The sequence below is a fragment of the Staurois parvus genome, unplaced genomic scaffold (genome assembly GCF_062004578.1).
Source record: "Staurois parvus isolate SC_StPar_1 unplaced genomic scaffold, SC_StPar_1.0 ptg000544l, whole genome shotgun sequence".
Lineage (NCBI taxonomy): Eukaryota > Metazoa > Chordata > Amphibia > Anura > Ranidae > Staurois > Staurois parvus.
The window spans coordinates 5,389,759-5,412,248 of NW_028318340.1; the positions used below are offsets into that span (position 1 = coordinate 5,389,759).

Genomic DNA, 22,490 nt, shown 5'->3' on the forward strand with positions numbered 1-22,490 from the left:
TTTAACTATTGCTTGTGTACCATAAAAAGGGCACCATAAGAATGCCGAAACCAAATTTACATACAGGCAGTCCCTCGGTTACAAACAAGGTTCTGTAGGTTTGTTCTTAAGCTGAGTTTGTATGCAAGTTGGAACAGGTACATTTTTTTTTTTAAGTGTAACTCAGCCAAAAAGTTTTGGATAGCATAGGGAAAGGTTAACTGGCCATGCAGTGATGTGGGATTGCCGAAAGGTCCGCCGGTGACACTAGGTGATGTCACACTGCCTCCATTCCTAAGTACGAGTTGCATGTAAGTCGGAGGTTTGTAACTCAGGACTGTCTGTATTAAAATCTGAAGTCCTTGATTTATAGCTGATATTCTATCAAAGGAAGATTAATCACTGTAATGTGCTTAACCCCAACAGCCGCCATTTATATAATAAATTATAGATATTATACAAACCGTGAAGCCATAAGTGACTTTTGATAATTATGTTCTATTGAAACCAGAGCACTCTAGCACTAGTATGGGCAACTTGTCCAATTATTTCTGTGCACAATCTCTATAGACTATCAAGAAGATGGGTAGGTAGGTGCTCTCAAATTCATAGTGGTTTGGCCCAGTGGTGTATTTAGGTTTTGTGCTGCCCTAGGCAACACAAAAATTGTCTGCTCCCACAGACACCGACTAACACCCCCCCCTTCCCCCTCCCACAGAGACAGCCTGACATTGACCAGCAACACCCCTGTCTCCCATCCAGGAGAGCCTTCCATCACCCCCCTCCTTCCCCGGCGATAGAGAAAAAGACACTCATCTTCACATCTCCGGACAGGCCCAGAAATGAGAGTCAGGTTCTACATACACCATCAAGCAGCTGCAGCCTCTCTTGATCCCACCTGGTTCCCATGGTGTGCATGTCCCTTCTTTCATCCCTTCTTCTGGGGGGAGGTGCTGCCCCCCTAAAAACTGCCGCCCTAGGCAAGTGCCTTATTTGCCTTGTGGTAAATACACCCCTGGTTTGGCCAACAATGGTACATTGCTAACATGTGTTTTGGCTAGAGTGAAAATGTATGCATCAGCAAGGTGCAATGGGGAGCCATTAAGAATTAATGTCACTGCACTGTGCCTACAAAAGTGATGCATGTTTTTTGTGTGTTGCAGGAGGCACATGCAATTTTGCGCATGTTCCCACAAAGAACAAATATTAAAGGATGAGATCTGCTATGCCTTCGATACTATTCCAGAACCATAAAAGGAGAGAAACTTCAGCTTCGCACTACAAAACTCACCTTATCTCAAGCATTGTCTCCAATAGAAACTCCATTCTGTGGCTGAATGAATGGTGCCCAACTCACTTCCTAGGAGCCCAGACTTTCATATGTCACAAAGCCAACCTGGGCTCACACTATAAGACAAATGTGCAGTATTAAACTGAACACCACCATCGCACACACAAGAAGATGACCAAAGGTTGTCAAATGAACAGCCAGAAAATATTAGGAAAATACACTGCTCAAAAAAATGAAAGGAACACTTTGAAGACACATCAGATCTCAATGGGGAAAAATATCATGCTGGATATCTATACTGATATGGACTGGGTAATGTGTTAGGAATGTAAGGACGCCCCATCGTTTGATGCAAATGAAAATTATCAACCACAGGGGACTAAATTCAAAGACACCTCAAAAATCAAAGTGAAAAATGATGCAAGCAGGCTAGTCCATTTTGGTCAAATTTCATTGCAGCAACTCAAAATAGTACTCAGTAGTTTTGTATGGCCCCCAGGTGCTTGAATGTATGCCTGACAATGTCAGGGCGTGCTCCTAATGAGACAATGGATGGTGTCCTGGGGTATTTCCTCCCAGATCTGGTCCAGGTCATCACTGAGCTCCTGGACAGTCTGAGGTGCAACCTGGCAGTGTCCGATGGACCAAAACATGATATCCCAGAGGTGTTCTATTGGATTTAGGTCAGCTGAGCATGGGCGCCATTCAATGGTATCAATTCCTTCATCCTCTCGCCACATGAGGCCGGGCATTGTCGCGCACCAGGAGGAACCCAAAACCCACTGCCCCAGTGTAGGGTCTGACAATGGGTCCAAGGATTTCATCCCGATACCTAATGGCAGTCAGGGTGCCATTGTCTAGCCTGTAGTGATCTGCGCATCCCTCCATGGATATGCCCCCCCAGACCATCACTGACCCACCACCAAAACGGTCATGCTGAACGACGTTAGAGGCAGTGTATATGGAATTTTTAAAAAACTGATGTAGGAGAAGGGTGTTCGGAAAAGGGTTTTTTCAGCGTACTGGGGTACTGCTTTAACAAACACAGTGGTTCACGAGAGGAAGAAAGATGCATAGGCTGGAAACAAAGGCATAAGGTAACTTAGGTCATAACCTTTAAAGAAAAAAGCAAAGTTGCAATTCATTCTACCATTCAGTAATAGCCTTCTAGATGCATAACTGATTGATTTAACGCTGACAAATTTTGCTGTAGCAATCTCCTGTAAAATTGGTTTGAGGGTTCCTTGGCTGCATACAATGAATTTCCCATTTTAAGCTTTAACTGGTTGTACTTCATCCTTTATGCCTCTGGCTGAAATCTTTTGTTTCTTCTACTACTTGCAGTCTTCAGGTACAGAGAGGCGGCCACAAACCAGAAACTTTTCAATTTACTGCTTACATACATTCATCTGGACCAGATTACCTGTGTGCTTTTCCAAATTTGATATTTTAAAGTAATTCGTCACAGAAAGCATACACTTTCAAAGAATCGTACAGACACGCTGTATGGAAACAGATGCTTTTTAATGTTACCAAACAATACATATTGTTGAGGCTTTAAATGCATCAAAAGCCCCAAATTATTACGCTGAGTAATGTTTGTTTTATGACAATAGACCGCAGCATTATTGTGGTTAATATGTTATTTATGGCAAGAGACTGTGGATGTTTTCTCTTTTTAAAACCGGTCAACATTTGATCTAAAAACAGACCTAGAGTAAAATGACCTGTCTTCCCTCCCATTATGCGGTTTAAGACCATTTAGTGACAGTTGTGACAAAATGCTGGGACACTGGTCCCATGATTTCAGCCAAAGTGGAGCACGAGTGCTCAGGCAGAGCCGCTGACTGGTCAGCTGTGGCTGTTAAATGCAGAGGTACACAGGACTTGAATGTGTGATGATAAAGGTTTATAAAACTCATCAAATCTAAAATATCAGGATGTATTTTGTTTTAGGTTTTTCTATCTTAAAGCCTAAACCTTTTGGAACTTGTTTAGAGTGCCAAGTTCGCCAGTTCCCCCCCTCACTTCCCCACGGTGTGTCAGTAGGCAAGGAAACTTCTCCCTGCACCTGCTGTCACAATTTAAAACTAGCATGGCCGCATCATTCATTCACAGTTTCCTGTGAATGGATAGACTACAACTACTATCAGCCAAAATGCCTTATGGCTTGTAGTTCTGAAGAACTGCGAGGGCATTGATGAGTGCCTTTATAGTTCATTTACAAACCCTACAGCTTTCAATAGACCGTGTCTATGAAGGTATGGACAGAAAGCTGTAGGGCTTGTCTGCAGAAGCCTGACCATTGCACCCCTGACCCACGGATCATGGATACAACGCCTTCCAGGCTCCCGCAGGGAAAAAAAATAACACAATTTTTTTTTCCTGCAAAAATTTATTAAAAAAAATTAATTTATTAATTTTTCTAGAAAAGTGAACTTTGCCTTTAATGGTATATAAGTTAACTTCTAGGGCCAGAAGGCTTTTTATTAAAATAAGAAATAGAATTGAAAAAAATGTGTAAATAAATAAATAATCTAGCTTCACGACTGTGCATAACGATATCTCTGCAATTATATTATTGCTACAAACATGTCCTTATTAAATCCTTGTCTTTGACACTTCTTCCAGTGCTACAATACAAAATTATAAGCTGTGCAGTTCACCAATCATAAAAAAAAATTTGTGCTCTCACCTGGTGTATATGACCAAACCATTAAGTGACGTCATAAAAGACGTGTCCCTTTAATGGGGCTAAGTGGTAAATGGATGGGATGATTCCTCTTTCCCTGGGATGGATGGACGGAGTGTTCCCTCTTTTCATCCATCCATCCCGGGGAAAGAAGAATCATCCCATCCATTTACCACTTAGCCCAATTAAAGGGACACAAGTCTTTTATGACCTCACTTAACGGTTTGGTCATATACACCAGGTGAGAGCACAACCGATCAAGGTGTACAAATTTTTTTTATGATTGGTGAACTGCACATCTTATAATTTTGTATTGTAGCACTGAAAGAAGTGTCAAAGACAAGGATTTAATAAGGACATGTTTGTAGAATATAATTGCAGAGATATCGTTATGCACAATTGTGAAGCTGGATTGTTATTTATTTATAGATTTTTTTCAAGTGGTAGTGGAGCGTGACACTATTTCTTATTTAAATTTTTTGTGACACAATGATATGAGTATATGTAGAGTGTAAGCGAATTTTCATTTATTTATACCATTTTTTAGATAATTTTATTACACAGCATTTGTATTATTTTAAATAGTGTAATATACACCATAAAAGCTCACTACACCCCACATTTCAGAAGGCTTTTTATGCTTTCAAATATAAATAGGGGAGTTTAACAAGTTAGTTCACCTTTTCAGAAAACAAAAGGGATCAGAGCAATGCTCTGTGGTGGTGCTGGCCAATCAGAATAATTTTGATCTGTCCCTGAAAGTGTTGCAGAGAAAGGCGGTAGAAGAGTGGATATTTCAAATCTACAAACTGCTGCACTGGCTGCTTGGGCACTGACAGCTCATCACCCACAGAGATGTACAGCAGGGACCAAGGAGGGGGGCGTGTTTAGTGTTCGTTCACCTTTTCATTTATTCTGAAAAGGTAAGCTTATACTTGAAATCAGACTTCAGCATTTTTACTTAGAGCTTCAAACAAGAGAAATGGTCATTGCTTCTGGGAATGCCAACTTTAAATAAGGCCCAGTTACCTGTACCTACAACTGAATAAGGTATTCTTTTCTGTTACAGACTATTTGGCTGAGATGACCTGACCAATTCCTCAGATGTTGCATATGGGACTGACATTGGGGAAATTGTGGACTGTTGGTTGGGTACAAATTTGAAGCAAAAGTGATCTTAATTAATTTATAGAAAGAGCAAAGATTTTCTAAATATATGTATATATTCCTTACTAATTTATCTTTTGCGAGTTCCTTTCACATATGGGCCCAGTGTTCAACTTCCAAAAAGGAGCTTGTGCATGTAAGAAACTTGTATAATGCAGATGGAAATGCTGCAATCCTTAGTGCCCTGCACGCCCCCCCCCTCCCCACCCCCATGATTATTACTGTACTTTCAGATTTCTCCCCCTTCTTATCTCCTCCCTTTTTACTCTCCCTACTTCTTATAAGCAGTGTGGAGGACTGTGGTCCTCCAAGAACTGTGGTGCCAATTCTGAACTTAAAAAGTTAAGATTTGCCTATTATAGGGAACACCTAAAAATCACCTTAGCAGTACCTTTACAGATTATCCTTCTGTCTGGAATTCCTCCTGAAAAATGACAGTAAACGTCCTGGTACGTGGGAGAGCATAGGCCCTTAAAACTCTATACCTGCAGTGCAAGATTAAATCAATGATGCCTCTAACTGCTAGCCTTTGAAGATTTCATGATGTAACTGCTGCCCTGCGCACTACTCTTCTTGCTGGAGCCTCAGACACAGGCAAGTAAAAGCCCTTCCTCTACAAAGATGACCACCTCTACACATGGACAATATACAGAACAAGACATGGTAAGTCAGTAATGGTCAACCAGTAAGGATCAGCTGTATGGGGACCACAGGCATCACTGTTGAGTAGTTCTTTGCCGTCTGCCTGCCATTTCTAAAGCACAGCTTCCAGAGTTAATCTTTAAAGGGCTGCCAAGGAACACAGAACTGTCCTCTGCATCCCACCCAAATAATTTAATGTGCACTGTATAAATGAAATTGTATAAAGCAGGTACATAAAAAAGATTTAGAAACTATATCCCCCTACTATGAACTGTTGTGATAAACATTGTGTTAAAGTTGAATTCCAGGTATGGCGATTTCTACATAGTTACATTGGTCCAGTTTGACTCAGGTGCCATTGAGAGAACATCCAGCATTTTCTCAATGAATGCAAAGTGTCCTCTGATTGGATGAGGTGGAGAGTATGATATTTGAGAAAATACAAAGTGTTCGCTGAACTGCGACCGTACCAAGAAAGTGACCTCCTGTGTTCACAAAGCAGCAGGGCAGCTGCTTGGAACAGCACTCTGAAGCTGGTGGAGTTTACTATAGTTGTGATGCCTACTACAGTAATTTTCAGCTTCTAGGAAGATTCCACAGGTATGGCACATACATACTAATATGGGTCCAAGTTGGAACTATGTAAAAATTGCCATACATGTAATTCATCTTTTAGCGTCACTTCAATATTCACTTAACTTCCACATTTTCAACCACCCCAGCTCCAGGCAGTAAACCAATATTGATAAAATATTCCATGTATTTATTGACATGAACAGCTCTGTCACTGGGATCAGCAGATGTTTACATATCAGTTCTTCTTTAACCAATTGCCACCCGGCCTATAGTAAAATGATGCCGAGCGGGTCTTTCATTGATCTGGGTGGATGTCATATGACGTCCTCTCGGAACATTGGCATGCTGTGGCAAGATCTGTCACTGGCTGTATCCATCAGACACAGCTGACGGCTGATCTGTGTACTGGCCCATTGCCGGGATTATGAAACCACTGTGACCAATCACAGCGGGTCACATGACAGTTGTAAACAATGGATGGCTTCTTTTCATGCCATCCATTGTATACAATTGTGTTGCTATATGTTATTGGTCACAGTGATCACATGGTACAAAACTGGGCCAATCACAGCCCATCTGTGTCATGTGATTAGCTGTGGCCAATCACAGCTAATCACAACAAAACAAACTGAATTATTCAATTTCATTCAGTAAAATGCTTGCTTATAGCAATGAAATCCACTGCTATAAGCAATCATAATGTGTAAAATACTGATCACCGAGTAGTACAATGCTACTGATAAAATTATATTTCTCTGGTCGCAGTGTGTTATAAAAAAAGATTGTTAAAAAAAAAAAAAAAAAAAAAAAAGAAAGAAAAAAAAGAAATAAAGTTTAAAAAAAAAATTGAACAAAAATGTTTTTGTTGATACGGTCACCAGTCAGTGTCCCTGATCACTGCCACGCCATGTATATGGCGACATTGTACTGCACTGGTGACAGTATGTAAAAAAAAAAAATTGTGAAATTTTTTTTTCTATTTCTTAATTTTCTTTTCCAAAAAATTATGACAAAAAACTACAACTTCAAAACACCCGCTATGCTTCTTACTACCTCAGACTGATTTGCTGTACTGTCCTGACATTTTTGGGCCCCAAGAAATGAGATAGGCCATCAGTACATTGGGATTGATCGATTTTCAGATATATACCATAGTTTATGGACTCTGTAACTTTCCTACATACTAAATAATATACACGAATTTGGGTTATTTTCACCAAAGAAATGTAGCAGTACACATTTTGGCGTACATTTATGAAGAACAATTATTATATCTGCAACACTGTATAACAGAATCAAAGAAAACCTTTTATTTTTCCAAATTTTCAGCCTTTTTTCGTTTATTTAGCAAAAAATAAAAGACCCAGTGGTGATTAAATACCACCAAAAGAAATCTCTAGTTGTGTGAACAAAATGACAAACATTTTGTTTGGGCACAGTGTTGCATGACCGCGCAACTGTCATTCAAAGTGTAAGACTGCTGAAAACTGAAAATTGGCCTGGGCAGGAAGGGGGTAAAAGTGCCTGGTACTGAAGTGGTTAAATACGTCAGAAACATTTTTATTGTGATGGTGATAATGGCAAATGTATAGTAGGGTATTGTGTGCTTACCTCTGAGATATGGCTCCCCATGCTCCATGCTTATTGGTCAGGATGTTGAGGATTTTTTGTTTTAGTTGATTGGCTGTCACATGATCCCTATGTTTGGCTGCACTGATGAGATGATCACACATCTTTTCCTCCTCTCTTCTGTCTGCAGCATACTGAGCAGACTGTGACTAAAGGAACAAAATACGATTCATTATGTCAACCTTAGTCTTCTCGATGGTTACTCCAAAAGTAAATACTGTATACAAATACGAAAAATGACACAGGAGGCACAGCAGATCCCATATTTTCTGGATCTCATTTTGGTAAGAAATTTATAAAGAATTACCTAACATATATATTGTTTGTATATTACCTAATAATATATTCTTTACTATATAAGTATACTTTTAAAAATAACATTTATTTTTAGTTTACAGTTGAAAAAAATCCTAATTTATTAAAAATCAAAAATGATAAAAGGAGCAAATTCATTCTTCAAATGCATCTTTATTGGAAAGCAAATAAGCAATTAGCACAATAGCATGGCTCAGTAATGAGGTTAATATTTCATTCTGTAATTGGAGTGCAAGATTAAATTATCATGCTTCACTCTGAATGATGGTTTCATGAATATTAACACTGCACAAAAGTGGATGCAATGATTTGGAGAAATATTCAGATTTTTGAAAAACGTTCCTATATACAAGGGTAGTACATATAAAGCGATTGTACTGCCGGAACTAAAGGAAAGTATGGTAGTTCAGGGCTAAAGAATGTGCGATTTTAGTGTATTTGTACATTAAAAAAACCACACACCATTAACTAATTAAATATATCCAAGCAATGTTGAAAACTTAGCCACTGACCTCTGGAGAAGAAACTGCCATCAAATCACTGTGTACAGTTGTCCTATAAATTCAGTCCCAATCCAGCAATCTCTAATATGCAATCCAGTTTGGTGTTGCATAACCCTTCTTATGAAAATGGCTGCTTAGCACAGCGCATACAGGCCATGGCCCCATTTATTCTTATAGGAATGCTGTACCCATTTTGGCTTCAACCAGTCGCTCTGAGTGTGACTTTCCCATGTGAAATACAAATCAGCAACATTCATAGGAAAGGCTGCGCTATTCTGAGAGAAGTCCGCACAGTAAAGATCGCTGGATTGAGACTGAAAGTCAATAGAAGAGCTAGCTGGCAACGCTCAGGAGGGTTTGAGGGCAGCCTTGTGAATTAAAATTGGGCAAATATGAAATACCCTTAGATACAAGGTCCACTTATGCAACAGTGGCCCCACTCCTTCATGTAATAATGTATGGCATGCTACCTTTTATTTTGTTTTACATGCATCAGTAGCATCTGTCTGATTTCAAATCAATAAAAAATTAGTTTGCCTTATTCATGTTTAATAATATTCTATATTACATCATACATAATATGCCTTGAACATATCAAAAGAAATATTAGAGGTTAAAAGGTTTTATAACAGAAAAATTGAGAGACATAAAATCCCAATACATTTTATGTCTCCCCTAATATTTTAGGGTGTTCTTGGAAACAAAACATATCTTAATATATAAAGAAAACATATACATCAAGTCATACAAAGCTATCCCCCAAAATATTAGAAAACTCCTTGAAAACTTTACCAAGGTTTTAACTTCTCGCAAACAAAATATAGATGGCCTCAAGCAGTGCATGGTGGTTTTTCAGATACTCGCACTTACTGCAGTTATTGTTTTTGTTGTACAGGATTTATATACCCTCCCTCTTAGATTTTAAGCTTTAAGGAGCAGGGTCCTCTGATTCCTACTGTATTAAATTGTATTATAATTGTATTGTCTGCCTTTATGTTGTAAAGCGCTGCGTAAACTGTTGGAGCTATATAATTCCTGTTTAATAATAATAATAATAATAATAATAATAATATATCTCCTAGATTGTAAGCTTGAAAGAGCAGGGCCCTCGATCCCCTCATGTTTTGCATTGTATTGGTATTGTTCTGTCACATGTTCTGTCCCCCTTTGTAATGTACAGCGCTGAGCGAACCATTGGCGCTTTATAAATACTGTATAATAATAATAATATAGATCCAGAAAATTATGCAGCACTCTAAAAAAAAAAAAAAAAAATGAAAAAAATGTAATTATAAATCTGAGAAACTGTCCCAATTTTACATCCAACTAACAAAATATTCTGCAATATGTCTGTGCCTAGTAAATATTTAGACCAATCAATATTTCAGTTAATGTGTACAAATCCAATAAGCAATCTCTAAAAATTACACAGGATGGTGTTTTATTTTCCTAAAGAGCAAACAGCGGACCTAAACAATAGCAGCAAAAACATAAATATAAACAAAAAACCCAATATAAGCTCTTGAAATGAAAAAAACTCACAATCTAATGTCTCTAGATCTGATCTTTTCTATTAAGTCAACGAGCACAAGGACTAGTACATCAAACTGCAGGCTTAAGAGAACTGTCTGGAAGAGATAAGAAGCTCATCAAGTCTCAGGATGGCTTGTGCTCTGCAGCTGGAGGGCACCTTTATAGGACTCTGACATAGTTCTATATTTAATTTTGTCTATTCAATCCAATCTACTTCATGTCAACCTCACAAAGCCCAAACTACACATTAAGGGACACACACGGTCCACAGTTATTAAAGGTATACTCCACTGAAAACTGGAAATTAATTCTGGAAAACAAAAACAGATCAGACTAGGCCTGTTCAGGGATTCACTTTTACATTGAGGAATGGCTGCAGATCACCAGTTCTCTCCAATGTATTTTATTGCTAATCTGGTGATATGGCAACCCCTCTATTTAATTTTTGTATACAGTTATTCATGTGGTTTTTCTTTCTTCTCTTGTTTCAAGATGGAGAAAACAGAGAAAACCAAACTAGTCAAAAGGGACAGTGGACTACAGATCTCTTTGTGAAAACATACTTACTGGTTGGGCTGGATGTGCAAATGGATGTCCTTGACATAAATATGCGATTAATTCACTGCGCTGAGCGAACTATTGGCGCTTTATAAATACTGTATAATAATAATAATAATAATTCACACAGCTAAAGGAAAATCTGTCCAGTTGAGGCCTGGGCTTTCCAGATTCAATAAACAGAAGCTTGTATTATATTAAGGTCTTTTACATGAGATGGAATAGGCATAGTATACCCTCACAGATTCCATCTTGTGGCACCCTTTCTTGGTTAGATGTGTTATTAGCAAAAGTAATGACTTATATTGTCACAGGTCTAACAAAACGAGAATGCAAGCAGAAGTAGGAATCATTGTAAAGTTTGTAATGCCATCAAAGACAGTGATCGAAAAAGCTTTAAGGGACTTCAATTTCGCTAATGAGAGGAGAACAAGCTATAACTGGTTTTTAAGAAGGTGTATGTTCAAGAACCAAAACATCTTTATGCTTTTTTTCACTATTTAGTGAGTCACTGACTAAGAATAGTATGCAGTCAGTGATGCCACATGCCCAGACTCTCATACTTGTTGCAGGTTTGTAACCTGCTGTTTGAGCAAGTATAAGGAGAACATTCCCAGGGACTGAAGCTTTTAAAACAAGGCTTCAAAGCTTTAAAATTTCTATATTCACAGCTTGTGAAGAGTGGGTACATGATATCCATTTTCTTCAGTAGTTTCGAAAGTTATAACAAATTCAAATTTAAACTGTACTATATCTCAATCCTAGATTTATATCACTCTGAAGAAAGGCAAAACATACCCAGAAGTCTTATCCAAATCATCACTATGAGAAAGATACCTGCAAAGTAAAGTTTTTCAAATCTCGAAAGTGAGGAGTTGACTAACTTCCTTTTTCCCATTTTGGAAAGAAAATCAGTTTTCCTGAGAGGCCCTTGCCTTTCAGCTTAAACCTCTCCTGATTCACTTGCCACTGAGAAGATGACATTTTAACTTCTCATGATTCATTGACCAGAGACCAGATGGTTTGCCAGCACTGAAGAACTGCTGGTTGCCAGCATAAAAATGCTCCTTTCAATACAGCGGCTAACCCCACCATAATCTTTGAATCTTGGAAGATGAGAAAGACTGAGGTAAGTTTAAAAAAAAAAAAAAAAAAAAAAGGTAAACTGCAAAACAAAGATGCCAGATGTTCTTCTGAACTCAAATAGCAATGCAAAGTGATGTCTAGCAATTAGAAAAAAAAAAAGTGTGTAATTAGTAGTCCTGAGAATTGATCATCCGCATAAACACATCTTTCTCAAAAATATATTTGGTCTTATCTGAATGGACTTCAAATCTGCAACAATTTTTAATCAATCATATACTTTCAGAGTTTACATAAGTGCCATCTACAAAAAAAACCCAACAAAACAAAACCTCATCTCCTACTGAAGGCTATTCTACCATGTCATCACATTGCATAATAAGCCAGCAGAACCCCAGTGAATATTTCTGTGGCAGGCTTCCAGACGAGGAAGTTCAGTGACAAAGGCTGGCATTTAGGATGCAGCTCCAGCCATCCCAGAGAGCCACCTACCCAGTCTATGTTTAATCTTTAGAGAGTATGACAGAACTAGTAAACCAAAGTGTGAACTTAGAGCCAGCTCCTCTCCTAAAGTTAATCCCTATTGATGTGTATAAGCAAGCTCTATGTTGTGGTTGTCACAGATAAAAATAGAAAAAACTGTCTTTTACCATTTGGAGTTGAGGAAACGATAGTGTAGTACTGCTGCAATAAGGCAATGTAAGAAAAAGGTAATGCTTTCTGACCATGTTGCTGTTCTCACAAAGACTAAATGCATCAGTAAAAACTCGCACTTTAGCAGTCAGCCATTGTCCGAAAACCGTAGTGGAGTTAGAGCTGTAGGAAATGTTCTGGAAAAGCCTACTGTCGAAAGGTTGCTTCTATCCGCGGCTGAGATGGTAGCCCAAGCCACAAGGAACTTTAATTTGCTCCCCCCTGGCATATTAGCACATACCACTGTACTAGCAATTTGATTAAAAGAGAAGTCTGGGCTGTATAAAAAGACAAACATTATACTCACCTAGATGAATGCAGCATCGATCTGATGCTGCATCTGTCCCCTGCTGGCTCTGCATAGAGAACTGAGTGATCAAAGACTGTGATCGCTCAAGTTGTTCCCCTCTGCTCCTAACAAAGAGCCAGGACTGTCAGTCTCTGGGCCTCTCTGCTCTGCCCCCCCCCCCAGCAATCACAGTAGCACTAGGCTGTGGAGGGGCAGGCTCTAGGTAGAGCGCTGAAAGGATGAGCCAGGTGCTGGTCCAGGGTTCTGGGTGGATTCTGACCATATGGGATCTTTTCAGAGCCTGGAATGGCTCTGTGACATCAGCCGACAGTGAGCTTCAGCCTGCTGTCGGCTGAAAAACGGGTTGAAGGAGTGAAGAACTAATGGCACTCCTTTGATCCATAAGCTTTGGCTATACTTTTCCTTTAACAGATTTCTTATTTGCAATATCATCGCATATACTTAACATAATTAGTCTAGTATACATTTCTAAACACCCTCTGATCTAAATAATTCCTACATGCGTCCTCACATTTTTACAGAGCAACTTCTGCATCTCCATTAACAAAAAACTGATCATAAACAGTGGTAACAGTACTCATTATATAAAAACAAATTTAATAGTAAATCTAAGTAATATATGTTCAAACCTCTATTAATCTTAAAACCTACAATAGACAATCTGGAAAAAGGTAAACTGCTCTGACAATGCCAAGAAGATTTAAAGAGGCTTTTATAATAAATCTGTTGGGTTCTGCATTATAACAGCACAATATCACACTTCTTTTTTATGAAGGGATTATTCCAAGCTGAAAATATGTTCATATATTTCAGACAAGGAAGTAAATAATAAACTAGTTCCTTGTGCTTGACATTAACCAAACCTTTTTAAAATGGCCTGAGCTGAATTAAAGACATGTTCTCCAAGCTAAAATATGAATAAAAAAGAAAAAGGCCCCTGTGCATGAAGTTACAAGGATGCGATGACGGATTGAAAACAGAAAGTCAGGACTTAATCAACAAAGCGGCTTACCTCAAACTCGGCATGTTTGTGTACATCCTCTGCTCGCTGTCTGTTCAAAATGAACTCTGCTTCATTAGCAACCCGTACTATGTGATCCTTCATGGCATGGCACAACAGTCTTTAAGAGAACATTTGAAAACATAAGACAGTGATGTAACAGTTTAAGAAATGCAATGTGTTTGAAATATAAAAGTGTCTTTCCAATGCCTGAATTCAGTGTATTTTCTTTTACTATAATTTGTTTTGTTTTTGTACACACAGCTGAAGTTCTATTAAATTAATTTGTTGACAGACTCTACCCTAACTAAAATGGTTGTTTGTAGATGCATAACAAACATAATATACACTATATTTCCAAATGTATTGGGACACCTGCCTTTACACACACATGAACTTTAATGGCATCCCAGTCTTAGTCTGTAGGGTTCAATATTGAGTTGGCCCACCCTTTGCAGCTATAACAGCTTCAACTCTTCAGGGAAGGCCGTCCACAAGGTTTAGGAGTGTGTCTATGGGAATGTTTGACCATTCTTCCAGAAGCGCATTTGTGAGGTCAGGCACTGATGTCAGATAAAAAGGCCTGGCTCGCAGTCTCCGCTCTAATTCATCGCAAAGGTGTTCTATCAAATAAGGTCAGGACTTTGTGCAGGCCAGTCAAGTTCCTCCAACCCAAACTTGCTCATCAATGTCTTTATGGACCTTGCTTTGTGCATTGGTACGCAATCACGTTGGAACAGGAAGGTGCCATCCCCAAAACTGTTCCCACAAACTTGGGAGTATGAAATTGTCCAAACTGTTTTGGTATGTTGACGTCTTAAGAGTTCAATTCACTGGAACTAAGGGGCCAAACCTAACCCCTGAAAACAACCCCACACCATAATCCCCCCTCCACCAAACTTTGCACTTGGCAGAATGCAGTCAGGCAAGTATCGTTCTCCTGGCAACTGCCAAACCCAGACATGTGTATCTGATTGTTAGACAGAGAAGAGTGATTTGTCACTCCAGAGAACACATCTCCACTGCTCTAGAGTCCAGTGGCAGTGTGTTTTACACCACTGCATCCAACGCTTTGCATTGCATTTGATGGTGTAAGGCTTGGATTCAGCTGCTCAGCCATGGAAACCCATACCATGAAGCTCTCTATGCACTGTTGTTGTGCTAATCTGAAGGCAACATGAAGTTTAGAGGACATTAGCTATTGCCTCTGCAGACAGTTGGTGACTTCTGGGTACTGTGCGCTTTAGCATGCACTGACCCCGCTCTGCCATTTTATGTGGCCTACCACTTCGTAGCTGACTTGCTGTTGTTCCCAGTTGCTTCCACTTTGTTATAATACCACTAACAGTTGACAGTAGAATATTTAGTAGCAAGGAAATATCACAGATGGACTTATTGCACAGGTGGCAACCTATCATGGTACCATGCCTGAATTCACGGAGCTCCTAAGAGCGACCCATGTTTTCACAAACGTTTGTAAAAATAGTCTGCATGCCACCTGTGGCCATGGAGGTGATTGGAACACCTGAACACAATGATTTGGAGGGGTGTCTCAATACTTTTGGCAATATAGTGTATATACAATCTGCTGTATATCGAACATATCTAACAGCTCAAATTTGAAGTGTACTAGTCTACAAAGATTCATTGTAGTTTTATTTGAAAAAACAAAACATAGAACATCTAAGGAATATAAGCACATTAAAATGAAATTAAACATTTTAAATTTTCTGCAAAATGCTGTTTTTTTCATTAAAGGATAAATTCACCTTTGGAACATGTTACATGTTCCACCAGTATTTAGGGTTGAACATTTAACATGTTCAAGCTCCTGCCACCTCTCCACTGATCCCTCCCTCCCTGTGACAGCGGGTGGGGGATCTTCTACCCGCACCCACTGTCACAATTAAAAAACAATGCAGCCATGCGGGGCTCCAGCCACAAGGCTGCGTCATTCATTTACAGGAGTTGTGTGACTAAATCAACTACAAGTACCATTGCGCCTTTGCAGCCAACGGCTTGTAGTTCTCAATGAACAGCGAGGGCGCTGGTGAACGCTTTAGGAATTCATTGATTCTTCCTGCCATTCAGTAACTGTCTGCCTATGCAGCAGGTATGAGCAGACAGTCTGCTGAGTGTCTGCAGTACCCTTGCATTGCGGATCACGGGTGCAATGCTTTACAGGCTGCACTGTAAACATAAATGCACATATTTTCTTTACCTGCAAAAATATGTGCATTTACTACTTTTTTTGCAAAATGAGAGCTTTTAAAGATTTAGGTCAACATATTTTATTTCCCCCCATAGTTAAAAAAAAAAAAAACTACACATTTTGCTTTTTATGTATCAGAGTACTTCTGCTTGCTATTATTTTAATACTCCATTAAAAAAAGTCTAATTCAACCAGAGATTAATTTCAGCAGTCTGATATTCCCACACTCCATTTGTTTTCAATGAGTTAGATTTGTAAATGCTTGGAACACCTTTTGTCTGTAAAATCAGGCCTTGAAATTTGGAATCCAGCGATCATATTACAGACATTATATGCAATTTTACATCTCATTAACCTTGCTTTGTTTTAATTATAGTGATCCTTTTGTTGCAATATTTGGAACTACCTAGTTTATAATTTCAGGCTGTCCTTGGGAACACTTTAATTTAACCGCCCATTCATCAACTGTTTATGTCCTGTTAATTGTTGACAACTCCACAATTACATACCCTTGCTATGATTGATGAACTGCATTCACAAGAGCAGTAGCCAAGTAGAATAAATATTTATAACAATTTATGCTCTTCAGATTCCTATCACAATTACCAGAAGGCTTTTGTGAAGCCCACTAGTGAGCATGCCTTGAGGCCTTACAGTTCATAAAAGATGCTCTCACACTGTCTAATTCCACTGTTTATTTGTACAATCAAATAGAAGACATAGCATTGGTCACAGTGGGGCTGCTTTAGAGAAACTAGAGGAAATCATAGCCTGTCATTTTTTTACTCTTATTTCTAGCATGTTTTAGAAGAATGACAAGTCATCCCTGTATCATAACTTCATGAGAAAAAATAATGACTAGCTTCATTCAGGTACAGTGTCCTCGCCAATTCTGCAAATACACCTGAAGTATTGTTTCACATATTAATTTTTTTTTTCAGATTCTAAGACAAATTAACCTCTTCCCTTCCACATAAATGGCTGTATGTAGCAGCGCCGAAGCAGGTGGACATTTCCAAACGCCCCCCTCCCCCGCATCCATCGCCTATGCGTGTTCTTTAGAAGCGTGCAACGGCGCGATCTGTGCCCCTGTGTGTACCAGACACAGAGCAACATGGATCTTTGTACCAGGCCACTGTGGGTGGCCCCAAAAGCATGTGATCGCTGACTGGCTAATCAGCAATCACATGTACAGTATTAAAAAAAAGATGTAATTTCCTGGCATCATTGTTTACTACAGTGAACTCTGATCCATCACAGAGATCACATGGTACAAGGCCATTCACAGCAGCTTTGTGCCATGTTATAAGGATAAACCAATCACAGCTCTCACAGTATTTCTCAATGGCTGCAGAAATGCAGGCAGAGAGAGTGAGAAATGAATGCTTTTACAGCCAGCATGGCTGTAAAAGCAATCACAATGTAAAGAAAAAAAAAAAATTCTTATCACTCTCCCCAAGTAATATGGTGTCACTATGGTGACAATGTACTGCCAGGGTTAAGGTATGTAAAATAAATAAATATTGTAAAAAATAAAATAAAAATTTAATTTTTTTAAATTAGAATTTTTACTTTATATACTGGAGTTTTTTTTTACCAAAAAATGAAAGAAAAATGTGTTTTGTTTTTTTTTCAAAATGTTCGGTCTTTTTAAATTTATATTGCAAAAAATAAAAGACCCAGTGGTGATCATATACCACCAAAAGAACATTGTCTAAAAAAAAAAATGCTAAAAATTTTATTAGGGTACAGTGTTGCATGCCTGAGTATTTGGCATTCAAACTGTGTGAGCGATGAAAGCTAAAAATTGACCTAGACTGGAAGGGGATGAAAGAGTCCGGACTTGAAGTGGTTAAAAAAAAACAAAAAGGGGCTATACGTACAAACTAAGTCAAAATAATATAAAAACTCTGAGCTAAGAAATCAGAATCCTGACATGTTCTGAATCAAAATCTGGACATATTCATCTAAATTTTCTCTAACCCAAACAGGTTATTTAAAATTGGAGAAAGAAGGGAAGGCATATGAGTTTTAGCATGTTGTTACTACTTTCTGGTCCCCTCTGGATAGATCCTTCACTGCATGTACCAAGTAAGGGCAATTTTCCTTCCCGGGGGTCTAACCAAGGGTTACACTTCTTACTATGCATTTAAAGATAATTCAGTTATGTTTCCACTAGGCCCCAAGACTCTTCTATAAATAAATACATCCATGGAATAAAACCTGAACAAGCTTCAGAAGAATTGTGGAGTACTGTATTACACAGCTTAATTGTGCTTAAATGTAGATATTTATTAAATAACATGCTCCTTATAGAAAAAACGTAACTGTGCAAAAGCTTTCTACATACAATTTGCACAAAAAGCGCAGCTAAGGACTAAATCATATATTAACAACCAAACCTTCTGGAATAGTTGAGGTGTATAGCAATTTAATGACAGTGGGACATTTTGGTGTTTAAAATTGTTCCTTTGACCTAATACTGAGCTAATACTCAGAATGAGTGACTGAAGTAGCACCTTGGACAGCACCAAGTCTTTCAACTTACATTCTTCTCCATACATTCCTGATTACACTGATGTATGAGTGTGGCAAGTAGAGCTGTGCTGACCAAAGCAGATGGAACAGCAGATGGATCTGCAGATTGGTTTCCCCAGATTCTCAGTGTGAAACAACCCTACAGGGCTAAAATGGTGCTGATGTAGAAACCTTCCATGGATTCATATACAATGTATATAGTTGTACAGCAGAAACCAAGGAACGAAAACTGAAAACAAGCTGCTAGCATTGTCAGAGCATGTCTTAACTAGGCAGAAAAACAAAACAAATCAAGACATTTTCTGTTTAAGAACAAGATGGAAAATGGACTTGCCTTCCTTCATTGATGAGTTCAATAAATGCCAATCCTGCGTTCTTCTGAATCGAGTTTTGCCATTCCTATGGATAAATGGATTATTCATTATTATACAGGATTTATTATTATACAGGATTTATATAGCGCCAACAGTTTGCTCAGCGCTTTACAATGTAACGGGGGACAATACAGCAACAATACAGTTCAATACAAGAGGGATAGGAGGGTCTGATCCTTGGAGCTTACAATCTAGGTACGAAGTTAATAATTAATACATTTTGTTTTAAACAAAGCTTATATAACCAAAAAACATTAGAAGATTTGGAAATGTAGGTTCATAATTTTTAGATATTCTACAATTAAATGACCACCACTGCAAAAAATATTGTATTCTTAGAACTGTATGTGGTTAACATTTGTAACAATAGTATTTTGTATTCAAATTGGTTCATTATATAACATGTTCAGATTTATATTTTTCTCCAAATTTACATGTAAAAGTATGACCAGTAAAGTGACAGTGACAGGGGTCGGAAAAAACTAACACTGTTGGGGTGGTGAAAAATAATTCACATGGTTCAAAAAGGTTTTTCTTTAATGTTACTGCAAGTACTGGAACTGTTCAGGCACCTCTGGAAGAGTTATAATTTGCCCTAACCCCTGTCATTTTTCCTGGACATCATTTAAAGTGTTACTAAACTCACAACAGTAAAATCAGTCTGTATATGCGGTAAAGCATACTTATACTCACTGTGGAACCTAAGGGGTTAATCCCCTGCATTGTTTGATCCTGACCTCTCTGATCCTCCCCTTCTTCCAGTGTCCCCCTCTTATCTCCTGATAAGACATATCATGTGGAGTTACTCTGCACATGCTTAGTTTGGTGTGTATTGCTAGAGAGGTTTTCTTTTTCCCTTGGGAGAGTGCATGTGATCTGCACAGAGCAAATTAATACTGTCCAGACAGACGGTCAGCTGTCCTGCAGCCTTATAGTGGAGAATGAAAACTCCACCTACAAGCTTTAACCAGTGCTCTGCTGGACACTGATAGAAGCCACAAGACTGCTATAAACTGCTGATGAGCAAAGGTGTTTAGCAGTTTATATTTATTAACATAATTTAATTTCCATGTCCTGTGTACTGAGGAAGACCAGATATAGAGAATGCAGGGTCCTGGGTTTAGTAACACTTTTAATGTGAAGAAAACTCTAAAAAAAAAAAAAAAAAAAGGTACGTGAAATGTATGTGAAAAGGTAATTAAATTAACCCAGCCACTGTAGATATACGGCGGCAGGGCGGCACTCGCAGGCAAAACCACGTTTTAAAACGTGTGTTTTGTAAACAAATAGGGGGCACGCGCGAGGCACACCGCCGCCCTATCTGTCCCGCTGATCACCGCCGCAGATGTGAGTCGCCGGGTCACAGCCGGTCCTTAGCGGCTGTTTCCCGGTGATCGGCGGCAAACAGTGACAGTGTGCTGCAGTAGCTGTGCTATCTGTCACTTCCCTGTCAGCTCGAAGATGAGCTGATCGAGAAAGAACAGTTTCTCTTTCTCGATCAGCCTTGTCCCGTCCAGTACACACCCCGCCCCCTAGTAAAACACTCCCCTCACTCCTATAACCCTTCCCTGCAAAATAAAGTTAACCCCTTCCTCCCCATTGCCATTAGTACAGTGTCAGTGTTTTTTTTTTTGCACTGTATTAGTGTTTTTGGGGATGTCAGTGACCCCAAGTCAGTACCCCCCAATGTCAGAATGTCCGCCGCAGTCCCGCCATAAGTTGCTGGTCGCTGCCATAAGTCCCTGATCGCCGCCATAATTAGCTGATCGCCGCATTAGTATAAAAAAAAAAAACTAAAAATCCCAGTATCTTTCCCGCCATTTGCAAACGCTATAACTTTCACGTAAACCAATTAATTTACACGTATTGGGGTTTTTTGTAGCAAAGACATGTCGCAGAATGCATTTTGGCAGAAATTTATGACTAAATTTGATTTTTGCATTTTTTTTTTACTGGACATGTTTTATAGCAAAAAGTCCAAAATATTGTTTTTTTTCCTCAAAATTGTCAGCCTTTTTTTTTATAGCGCAAAAAATAAAAACCGCACAGGCGATCAAACACCACCAAAAGAAAGATCAATTTGTGGGGAAAAAAAGGATGTAAATTTCATTTATGTACCGTATTGCATGACCGCGCAATTGTCCGTTAAACTAGCGCAGCGCTGTATAGCAGAAAAATGACGTAAGTTGCAGTATTTATACCATAGTTTGTAGACGCTATAACTTCCACACAAAGCAATCAATATACACTTATTGGGATTTTTTTTACCAAAAACATGGAGCAGAATACATTTAGGCCTAAATTTATAACCAACTTTGAGTTTACTATATATTTTTTATAGCTGAAAGTAAAAAATATTGTTTTTCTTCAAAATTTTTGGCCTTTTTTTGTTTATGGCGTGAAAAATAAAAAGCGCACAGGTGATCAAATACCACCAAAAGAAAGTTCTATTTGTTTGAAAAAAAGGACGTAAATGTTGTTTGGGTGCAGCATTGCATGACTGCGCAATTATCAGTTGAATTAGTGCAGCGCCGAGTAGCAAAAAGAGCCCTGGTCATTAAGGGGGGTAAATCCTCTGGAGCTCAAGTGGTTAAAGAACAGAATGCATGATTTGCCATTACTGCAAATTTAAAACTTGGCTACAAGAAGTCAAAAGGTAGCATTTGATACTTGGTAAAATTTTTGTAGTGTGGTCTTCATTTGCTCTGGTAAATTATCTTTATTTCCCCTTTTATGTTCTGGCCCCTCCTACTTATATTGGCTGCAATGAGAGATAATCACTCCCTTGCTTTTTATATACATCTCTGGGATGTAATTACCCTGCCTCTGCTCCCTATTACATCTCAACTACTAACTGGTTCATGCTCCATGAAAAAACTCTACAGGAAGAGTGACCACATTTTCTGTTTTTTGTGTACTTAAGTGTTGAAATAAGGAAAGAAAGCTGCATAACATGCATGCAGAAAATATAGACTATTGCATACTGAAGCTGTGCTTTAAAACAAAGACATTTCTACAGTGTCACATCCTGCTCTACTGCTGTGATATTGTCTTACATGTGACATTGTTCCTCTTCACTGCACATCAAAGTGTATTTGCTTTTGGATGTAGTTTTCATCAAGTATTTTTTGTCCTTGAAAAATACATTTTACTGTAAATTTAAACTATGATTGTTTGTGTACTGTTTAAAAAAAAAAAAAAGTAAATAATCAAAAAGCTTATACGCTGTGCCTTTAAGGAAAAAAGAGTTGCCTTCAGGTAAGCCTGCTCTCGGTTTTTTAATTGCCATTTGTATGTTTCCATAGGTTGGAAACGCAGACAGTTCGGAGTTAGGGACAGCAATTATCCAATTAGAGCCTTGATGTGGTAGGGTAGCTTTTGCATGTATTTGCACA

General features: G+C 38.6%; 1 protein-coding gene across 6 annotated transcripts in view; it reads right to left on the minus strand.

The window, feature by feature from the left end:
• Positions 1-22,490, minus strand: part of NBEA (neurobeachin) — an 881,324-nt gene that overhangs the window by 313,046 nt on the left and 545,788 nt on the right. For all 6 annotated transcript variants that reach the window (XM_089690860.1, XM_089690861.1, XM_089690859.1 and 3 more), the window contains 3 exons: positions 19,056-19,120; positions 13,984-14,092; positions 7,959-8,125 (listed from right to left, as the gene is read on the minus strand). In XM_089690860.1, the coding sequence (XP_089546986.1) occupies positions 7,959-8,125; positions 13,984-14,092; positions 19,056-19,120 (341 nt within the window). The remainder of the gene's footprint in view (positions 1-7,958; positions 8,126-13,983; positions 14,093-19,055; positions 19,121-22,490) is intronic.